The 10,702-nt window shown below is 33.6% G+C and overlaps 1 protein-coding gene and 1 long non-coding RNA gene across 2 annotated transcripts; one reads left to right on the forward strand and one right to left on the reverse strand.

Moving 5' to 3' along the window:
* Nucleotides 1-2,214: 2,214 nt before the first annotated feature.
* LOC132187910 (benzyl alcohol O-benzoyltransferase-like) lies at nucleotides 2,215-6,181 on the reverse strand. The gene is made up of 2 exons (XM_059602335.1): nucleotides 5,668-6,181; nucleotides 2,215-3,492 (listed from the first exon to the last, which is right to left on the reverse strand). The coding sequence occupies exons 1-2, from the start codon at nucleotides 6,112-6,114 to the stop codon at nucleotides 2,599-2,601; spliced, it is 1,341 nt and encodes a 446-aa protein (XP_059458318.1). The 5' UTR covers nucleotides 6,115-6,181; the 3' UTR covers nucleotides 2,215-2,598.
* Nucleotides 6,182-7,138: 957 nt separating this feature from the next.
* LOC132167563 (uncharacterized) lies at nucleotides 7,139-10,173 on the forward strand. Its single transcript, XR_009438690.1, has 3 exons — nucleotides 7,139-7,347; nucleotides 7,843-8,513; nucleotides 9,862-10,173. It is a non-coding gene; the product is annotated as an uncharacterized LOC132167563 (long non-coding RNA).
* The last annotated feature ends 529 nt before the right edge of the window (nucleotides 10,174-10,702 follow it).

Here is a 10,702-nt window from a genome sequence, read left to right on the forward strand (position 1 = left end):
TAATTTCTGATCTACATATTTTCTTATTTAATAGTTGTTGTTGTTTCATGTTTGTTAGCTCCTTTGACTTATGATCAGCCAAATTATCTTACATAATACTGCCGGAAAGGCCTCATCAGAAACACCCGTTATTGTGTATATTTTTTATTTAGGGTAGATAATTTTTGACACGACTTACGAATTTAATACGAACTCAATACAAAATTATAGAATTAGTGTTGAGGAGACTAACCTGTTTAATTAAATGGATCGAATTATGATTGACATATATACTTTAATATCCATGTTTTCGACCACTTACACAACATAAACCAGACATGTAACATAAAATGACATGGTAACGTGGGACCCACAGGTTTGAGGATTCCTTTAGCCATGCCACATTGCCACACATGAACAACGTAAGAAAGAAAAGTAGGACCAGGAGTTTAATAACGTTGGCAGTGTTTGCAGTGGCCAGGGCTTGTAGCATTTTTTTTTTAATTTTTTTTTTTATGAATATGTGTTTGATTGATTTTAATAAAAATATTTTATGGGAAAAAGTAAAAAAATATATTTTATATGAAAAAATGTAAAAAATTTATTTTGTAATGATTTTTTTATTTGAATAATAATAAATAAAAAATGATTGATGTGGTATAAAAAGTAGAAATATTGAGATTACTTTTGAGATGAAATGATTTTTTTTTGAGATTGAGGAAGGGCATGGTACAGTACCAGCTCAGGCCATTGGCAAATACTACCGTTAGAAACGGAGCGGACAGCGACTTTGGAAGGAGCCAAATTGACAATTTATTTATTTTATTGCTTTGTTTTTATTTATTTATTTCCATTAAAATTTGGTACATTAATTATAGAATTTATTCCTATAGTTATGAGTGGCAAAATTTTTAGCAAGGGTTAGAGGTGAAGTCTAGTATTTTTATTACGCGTTCTTGAAACTCTTTCTTATTTTTTATAGATTAATAATAGAATGTCAGGAATAATGTTAATATGAAATTAGTTTCATGAGAAAAAAATTTATTTATTTTTTTACATGTCCGCACAAGAAGGGGAGAGAGATTCGAACTAGTGACCTCTGCTTCATTAAACGTGGTCCCAGTTGATTAAACAAAATTTATTTTAATTTGTAATAATTTTCATTTATATCAAATGCTTATTCTATTTGATTTGTTATGATTCGAATTTATAATTATGTCATGTTATCAAAATCAAATTCTTAATTAAACCATATTTAATTTATTTTATTTTATTTACAAGTGCTTTATTGTTTTATCTTCTGATTATGATAATTTATTTTTTCCTAGTTGAGTTATAATTATATGTCTCACAAATATGTAATAATATAATGTTAGGTGGATCCTTGAAACCCTGGTGTCTTTCATTAATTTTCTCCAATGCCAATTTATTTAATTTAGTTATGTAATTTAATTTTAATCAAAGTCTATTCCATTACTCCACTGTATAGTGGAAAACCAAAATCAACACTTTTTTTTTTCTGCACAATAATAGAAATTTTACTTTAATATTTTACCATTTTATGTGGATGATCTCATACTTACCGAGAATTTATTACATGCTTTTTTTTTTCTTTTTTTTTTTTTGTTAAAAAAAAAAATAGACATCAAACTCTTTACTCTTTACATATATATTATTCCTGACTTTCACTTTTTGAAGCAAGTGAAAGGGGTCCGTGCATGGCAAACGGTCTAAATATTTGAAGAGCTTGTGTGACAAAAATTAGTTTTGAAATAAAGTAAAAAACTTATTAAATGACGACCTTTTGAATTTTCTCTCTTTTTTCTTTCAAAAAAAAAAAAAACTAAATTTAAAAAACTCACAAGAAATGCTAGCCACAACAACAATCTTTGCATAAAGTTGAGGTTTCTAACCGGTCATAGGTAACCATCAAGGGTGATTGTTCAATGGGCCAAGAAAATCTCCAAAGTGGTTAGACATATACTAAAATATAGGTTCAATTTTCTGTAATGAAAAATCTCCACGTATACTTAATTAGTATTAGTCACATTGATTTCTATTGATGCTCTCCTGTGTGGCTCTTAGTAAGTAAATGCTACGTAACCAAGGTAGGTTAACCACAATTGGTTTACCTGACTTACTTTTTTTGCTCAAAAAAAAAAAAAAAGAAAAGAAAAGCCCAAGTAGGATGTAAATGTGATGGTGACATTTCATGTGAATAGAAAAGTCTACATATAATGCACACCATACACACAGTATCAGATATATATGAGATATGATACATTCACCATATGAGTCTCTCTCTCCCATGCATATTACAACACCCAACAGAAAATAGAAATGTTTACATATATATAATGCACACCATACACACAGTATCAGATATATATGAGATATGATACATTCACCATATGAGTCTCTCTCTCCCATGCATATTACAACACCCAACTGAAAATAGAAATGTTTACATATATATAATACACACCATACACACACAGTGGCGGATATGACACATTCACCATATGAGTCTCTCTCTCCCATGCATCTTACAACACCCATCAGAAAATTTGGTTCACAGGCACGATATAATAACTAATAAGGCCAGATTTTTGGTGGCCACTAATGGGCTTGTTTAGTCAACAAGTCATCCAACTCCTCCGCAAATCTTTTCATGGCTGGGGCAGGCAAGCAAATTGGGAGCACTATCCCATCCTCTTCCTTACTGTTCTTGTAAGCTATATAAAAGTTCAACACTCCAGGGATAACCCCGACCCCACCTTTGGCTGGCCCAGCATAAGCCGCCTTGCCCCACCCAAAGTCCACGTCTCTGAACCCGGCACGTGTCACATCTGACACCAGGTATGATCGAACTACAGTGTAATGGGGTCGATTATTGATCACCATAAAATCAGCTAACGATCGCATGTACTCTTCCGTTACATCGTTTTTGGCCTTCTTCACCAATTCCAAGGCATAACCTAAAGGATTCTCACATAGCTTTCCGGCGGTTGTTACCGCCGCCGGGATTGCAAAACCGTTACCGTAATAACCAGTGGGTAACAAAGGGTTCAATTTGACACGTGCATTGACGATACATATCATGCGTACCTCCTCATCACGATCGGGTTGGAGTGCTATGGTACGACAACGCCATAGGCTTGCGGTGAGCACCTCGAACTTGGTGCATTGGCTTAGGTGATGTGGTACAAACCTACGAAGGGCGGACACTTCAGTGGGACCGAAAAAGAAGGAACGGTGGACCATGCTCTCTACTGGGGTGACTGTGCCCTTGGTATCAGCCACTTCTTCATACTCACGGTGTATGCAAGTCACGCGCGGTGGATCCCTTGCATTGAGAATGTGTCTCTGCCACACAGGCGGGATGGATGGGGCACGTGCACCATGTGCCATCTCGGCCATGGCTGTCATGAATTGGACCATACCAGCGGCATCGCTCATTGTGTGGTTGAAGCGCAAGGCGAAGATGAATCCACCACACTTGAGGCGTGTCACCTGCCAATCAACACAACAAAAGGATAAGTAGATGTTTACATAGTACTAGCAGTACGGGAAGTACGTTACATATATGAACTTTAGAATGTTTCAAGAGTTTTTTTTTATCCATTTGGGATTGTGATTTCACAACTTTTAATTTGAAAATGTGATTTTTAAAAATGTAATTAAATATTTGGTAAAATCACAATTTTGAATTTAAAATTACAGTTTAGTATTTAAAATCGTACTCTTTTAAAAACACATTGTTTTGACTGCGATTTGAAAACGCGATTTTTTTTTTTTAAAAAAAAAACATGGAACTCTCAAACAATACATTTTCTACAATTTAATTTAAAATCACACTTCAGGTATGAAAAATCACAGTGCCAATGCACTTAGAGCTTGTTTGGTAAATGCAGAATAAGTATTCGGGGAAAATACACTTTCTCCTCTGAACTATCTATAGATTTGTACTTTTAACCCTAATGTTTAAAAAGTGACACTTTACGCCCCAAAATATCTGACATTGACACTTAACCCTATGAAATACACTTTACCTCTTGAAGTATTTTAAGTTGACACTTTACCCCCGAAGTAACTAAGTTTTGGGAGGGTAAAGTGTCAACTAAGGAGGATAAAGTGTCAATTCATATAAATTTAAGTTTTGTGTATTTTTTATTTTGGACGGATTGAAAAGTTGCATATCAGATCTTTTGTTTCTGTACTGCTTGGTCTTTAATACTCTGAATTCCAAGTATGTTCAATAGTCAGATAGGCTACTAGTGTTGGTGGAAGTATACTTGTCTGAATGTCTGTTCCAAGTGTTGGATGCTTACCTTGATTTTTTTGGGGGGGGTGCTGCTAGTGTTGGTGGAAGTATACTAGCTTGTTTGAATTTCAGTTCCAAGTGTTAAATGCTCACCTTGATTTTTTTACGAATAATGATTTTAGCCATTAACCATTAATTATAACTGCCTTTTCATCCATTAGAGCATTCCTAATGGAAGAGCTAAATTTTTATGTAAAATGGCTCTTCAAAACTCACTTTTATCTAGTTTAGCTAATAAATTTTTAAATGCATCCACATCCGATTAGCTATATTTTTATCTATATCATTTAAATATTATTAAAAGTGAGAAAAGTTTTGGGAAAAGGAGAACATGTGAGAGGAAAAATGGGAAAAGTTTTGGGAAAAAAAGAACATGCAGAGAAAAAGTAGGAAAAGATTTGGGAAAAAATAGAAAACAGGTGAGAGAAACAATAAAAAATAAAATGGCTCCCTTAAAAAATGGTGCTACATTTAGCTTTTTTTTAGCTCTTCCAATCAGATATCTATTTTACATTTTCTTTGGCTAATCCAATGTAGCTAGGAGATTTTTTAAACATTTGAAGAGCCAAATGTTACTTTTATCTAAAATAGCTCTTTAAATGTTTAAAAAACCTACTAGCTACATTGACGTAGCCAAAAGAAAATGTAAAATAGATATTTGATTAGAAGAGTTAAAAAAAAGCTAAATATAGCAGCATTTTTCAAGAGAGTTATTTTATTTTTCATTATTTCTTTCACCTATTTTCTCTTTTTTCCAAATCTTTTCATACTTTTTCTCGGCATGTTCTCTTTTTTCCAAAACTCTTCGTATTTTTCCTCTCACATGTTCTCTTAATTTTTTCCAAAATTTTTATTGCTTTTAATAATATTTTAATAGAATAGATAGAAATATAGCTAACCAGATATAAAGATATTTAAAAATGGCTTAACTAAACTAAATAAAAGTGAGTTTTGAGAAGCAATTTTACATAAAAATATGGCTCCTCCATTGGAAATGCTCACTATGATGTAAAATTCTTGAAAAATAGGCATAAGTTACGAAAATTCAAGATCCGAAAGGGGTTCCAAAAGGGGCTCTAGGTTTTGCGATTTTTTTTTTTTTTTTTTTTTTTTAGTTTGAAAAAAATAAAATAATAGTAATAATTTTTTTAAAAAAAATCTATTTCATTTCTCAAGTCCTAGAAAGAGAATATAAAAGTAATTATTCTTATTAATTGTAGGGTCTATTCCACGAACCAAGTAAACCTCTTTCTTTCTTTTTTCTTCCTTTTTTTTTTTTTTTTTTTGGGTATAATCATCAAATGATTAAAAAACAAAAACAAAAACAAAAGAACAAGTTGATGAGTTATTTAGTAAACATGCACCTGGATAAGGAGTAATGGGCAATTGAGGATCCCTTCAGAGCCGGGAACATCAAAAAGGAGCTCCTCCAAGCATGGGAATGGGGGTTGAAGATCATCACCAAACTGCTGAAGTGTAACATCAGCATCGGCCTCGATAAAGATGACACCCTCGCCGGTACACTCTACAACAAGCTTCCGGCCAGGCCGTTCCCTGAGCCTGCCGGCAAAGGGGTAGTAAAACACTAGCGTTTGCGCAAGTGCCTCTCTGATGACTTTGACAGGGTCTTTCCCATGCATAGAGGGATTGTATCGGTAGATTTGTATAATTGGAATTTGAAATCGAAGACTCTCTTGATCATCAATATCAGAGAGTTGTTTGAATTCATGTGGTGTTGGCTTAGCAGGAGCAACCAGTTCTGGTTTGCACCTTCGCACTGTGAATACTAGAGAGGGTGTCAGTCCTGCCATGCCTGCAAAATGGAAGTTAATTAATTTGGTTGTGATAGTGTGTGTTCTGATGGATTTTTGAAGTGGTATTTATAGAGAGATACGAAGAAAGCATACTGCTACTTCGGTGCTGGATAGACTTAAATCTTATTAAGATTTATATGGAGTTAGGTAAATAGACTTAATGTAAAAGATGATGAAAAAATTGCTAGTTAAATTTTTAGTGGGTTATTGAAAGAAAAGTCACATTGTTTTGGACGCCAAAACTTATATGAGTGACCTTAAATAAAAATGTTTTCATAGCTTATAGAATGATAAGAAATAAAGATTTTAAAAGTGGTTTCATGATTTTTGGACACTTGTAGAAGGAGTTATGATTTTTAGAAAATTCAAGTGTCAAAACAGGAATTTCAGTCAAACAGAGGCACAGGATTTCGAGTGCGTTTTGAGGTACCAAAATGTTATGGGTTGCTATGATTTTTGGATATGTTTTGGATCTTTGAATGATGAAAATTTCAAGCCAAATTTCGTGTCAATTGGAGATAAATTGAAAAAGTTATGATTTTCCGAAGTTTAATAGGTCAAGCTGCGGAGTAGTTGAAGTACCTGTGATTTGGGAAATTAATTGGATGGGTTAATGATGTCTGTAAGCCACGATTTTTTGGTATATGTTAGTCAAAAGGTTTAGGTTCATTAAGGATTAATTGTAGATTTTTATAATCACGTTTTAATGTAAATGCATGAGGAGTTTGTTTGACAAGTCATCAAGTTCAAGATGACACATGGCCTTACATGATAAGTTGATTGGTTGACACCTAAAGGTACATGTGTTATATAACATGTTGCCCTTGCTTTCTCGGTGAACACCTGGGGTTCTAAGGTGTCATTCTCTTGAGACATTCCTGGAGATTTGTCTTTGTTGTAGCTGGAGTGGAGTGCATGTGGGGCAAATGTCCCACACGTGGCAAGCTCACAAGGAGCAATTCTCTCCATTTCTCACACCTGTCTTGTGTGTAGCAGAAGTTGAATGTATGTGGGACATCCACTCAATTGCTCACAGCTCAAGTGAGCGTGAGATGAGGGAGAGATCCGGAAGAAGAGAAGAAAGAAAGAGGAAGAAAAGAAAGGAAAGAGAGAAGAGAAAAGAGAGAAGAAAAGACTGAAAGAAAAGAGAGAAGAAAGGAAAGAGAGAAGAGAAAGAAAGAAAGAGGAGGAAGAAGGAAAATAAAATAAAAAATATGAGAATTCTCCAAGGTAATATTTTCATATCTTTTATGGTATTTTTTAGTATGTAGCTAAATTCCTAATATCAAGTTGATGCTTATTGGGTTTAGATGCTAGTACATCTTATGATAATTAGAGTGATTGTCGTAAATGTTTCTAAGCTTTTGATATTAGGAGTAAGTTGCTAAATTAAATGGCTTAGGAAGATAGCGATATATTGGCTAGATAGACTTCTTAAGCTGTTAATTGTAGTCGGATGATTTTAAAATAATAAGAATGTTATAACCTTGGTATTTTAGTGTAAAACAATTGGTTAAATTAAGGCCTTAGTGGAGTTGATTATTAGAATTCTATGTGAGGCATATAAATCAAGCATGGTAGGGTTGATGTCACTATAATGTTTTTGGCTAAGGATAGACGATGGTAGGATAAAGATTAGAGTTAAGATCCTTAGCAACTAGAGTGATGCATGATTGAGACTTGAAAACGAATTAATGACTAAGGTAATTTTTACCTCCGTTCTAGGAATTGTGAGTTGGATGCGGATTCAAAATAAGGGCATGCAATGCCAGGTAAGGGGACACAACACCAAAAACCCCAACAAATTTTTATTATAAATCTTTTGAAAAATGTTGGAGATTTTATAAAGAATCCACTTACATGATTTTCAATTGCACTTCCTTCCATATTTTAATGACAAGTTCATATGTCATTGTTTAAGAATTTTGATACAGTTACCATATTTCATGATTTATACATGATTGCAATTATGAATGAAAAGAGCTCTCAAAGTTCATGGTACGGGTGAGTTTACCAGATCATATAAAATGTTATATGTGCATTCATGGCATAGCAGATGAGTTTACAGATCACATGAAATGTTATATGTGCATTCATGGCACAATATACAGTTACAGATGAGTTTACAAATCATATGAAATGTTATATGTGCATTCATGATTAAAAACGTTTAACCCGAGACATGATTATAGTGACGATCGGTACCATATAGGGTAGCATGGCAAGCACACCGAATGACGGTTACGAGAAGGTGTGTGCTACCGGCCAGGTGGCCTTCACCTAGGGAAGTTCCCAACCTGGTAACTCTCCCATGTGACGACAAGATGAGCATATAGGTCATTTGGGACACGCCAACGTGCGCTGCTCACAGTAAAATTGTGGCGTCGGGTCAAAGGGTAAGACAATAATTTTAAAAGAAAAGCAAAATGAAATGCTTGCATATCTCATAACTTACTTGCGATTCTGTATTAATTGTCAATTACTCATTTTGCAACTATCATGCTTATTTTGTTAATTATGTTATTCTGCCTAAATTGTTATTGTGCATAACTGAGATTTTGACATAGAAATTTGTATAGCATGTTTTATAGCATCTTGGTTTTATGGCTACTTACTGAGTTGTCGAACTCACCCCTTCTCTCTATCATGATAAGATCAAACGATCGATCAAACATCTGATCGATCATAAGGAATTAGTTCGATTGATCGTGATAGGATCAAATGATCGGTCAAACATCTGATCGATCCTTGTGAATTAGTTCGATTGATCGTGATAGGATCAAATGATCGATTAAACATCCGATCGATCCTAATGAATTAGTTCGATTGATCGTGATAGGATTAAATGTTCGATCAAACATCCGATCGATCCTAATGTATTAGTTCGATTAATCGTGATATGATCAATTGATATATCAAACTGGATACAATTGAAGGTTCAATCGAACATTCAATTGAATTGTAAGCTTTTTATATTATCTTAGTGCCTTAGTTATATTGATCTTATATTATCTTTGGATTTTGTATTATTTTATAATTAATTATAAGATAAATATCAACTTAATGATCGTTATCATAGAAATTTATTAAACAGAAATTTCTAGTTAATATTATAATAATAAAAACATATTACAAGAGAAAAGTTAAAAAAACAAACATCCGATCGATCCTAATGAATTAGTTCAATTGATCATGGTATGATCAATTGATAGATCAAATTGGATACAATTCTAGGTTCGATCGAACATTCAATTGAACTGTAAGCTTTTTATATTATCTTAGTGCCTTAGTTATATTGATCTTATATTATCTTTGGATTTTGTATTATTTTATAATTAATTTTAAGATAAATATCAACTTAATTATTTTTATCATAAAAATTTATTAAACGAAAATTTTTAGTTAATAGTGTAATAATAAAAACATATTACAAGAGAAAAATTAAAAAATAAATAAATAAATTGTAAGTATAATTTTTTTATAAAAAAAAAATACCTCAAATAGCGGCGACATATTGGATCACCGCTATTTGAGATAATTATCGGCGACTGTAGTCGCCGCTATTGATTGTACCAAATAAAATTAGCGCCATCTCTGAAATTGGCGCTAATTTTCTGAAATTTTATGAAATTTTCATACCATTTTTTTTTTTTTTTCTGACTCAAAGTCCGAAAATCACTCTGACTCAAAATAAAATCACTCTCTCACTCTCACTCTCTCTCTTGATCTCACTCCGAGAAACAGCGAAATCAACAAGACAGGAAGAGGAAGAAGAAGAAGGAGAAGGAGAAGATAGACGGACCTAGATCGAATCGAATCGAATCGGATCCGACCCACATACGCACATCCTCCTGGTATGTACGTGGGTCTGTGTATTTTCATGTTTTGGGGCTGTTTATGGATTTGGGTCTTTGTTTTCGTCCCCTGTAATTTTGAGTTGAGCTTGCATATGTTGTTTTCTTTTCTGTGAACATTGGCTTTGACGGTGAATTTGTTATTCTGGAGTTTTTTCTTTCTTGGTTCAAATGTGTAGTGTTTGCATATGAATATATATATATATATATGTGCTTTTTTTTTCTTTTTTTCCAATAGCGGCGATCCTTAGGTCGCCGCTATTGAGTTTCTATTTTTTAATTCATTAGCGGCAACATCTAAGTTGCCGCTAATGATAGAGGAATAGCGGCAACTTGAAGTTGCCGCTATTGACCTTTTCCAATTTTTTTTTTAAAATTTTCTTATTACAAATAGCGGCAACGGTAAGTCGCCAGTAATACTGGATAAATAGCAGCAACTATGAGTTGCCGCTGATGATAGAGCAATAGCGGCAACTCCAAGTTGCCGCTATTGACCTTTTCCAATTTTTTTTTAAATTTTCTTATTACTGTCGCCGGTAATACTGGATAAATAGCGGCAACTATGGGTTGCCGCTAATGATAGAGCAATAGAGTTGCCGCTATTGACTTTTTTTAATTTTCTTATATCATTAGCGGCGACTTTATGTCGCCGCTAATGACATACAAATAGCGGCAACTTAAAGGTTGCCGCTAATGATATACAATACCGGCAACCTTAGAACCATTTTGAA

The sequence above is a fragment of the Corylus avellana genome, chromosome ca1 (genome assembly GCF_901000735.1).
Source record: "Corylus avellana chromosome ca1, CavTom2PMs-1.0".
Taxonomy (NCBI): Eukaryota; Viridiplantae; Streptophyta; class Magnoliopsida; order Fagales; family Betulaceae; genus Corylus; species Corylus avellana.

Excerpts from the sequence above, each read along its gene's own strand:
- LOC132187910 (XM_059602335.1), bottom strand. The coding sequence starts at position 6,114 with ATGGCAGGACTGACACCCTCTCTAGTATTCACAGTGCGAAGGTGCAAA. Across the intron at positions 3,493-5,667 it reads GCCCATTACTCCTTATCCAG|GTGACACGCCTCAAGTGTGG; the intron begins GTGCATGTTTAC and ends GTTGATTGGCAG.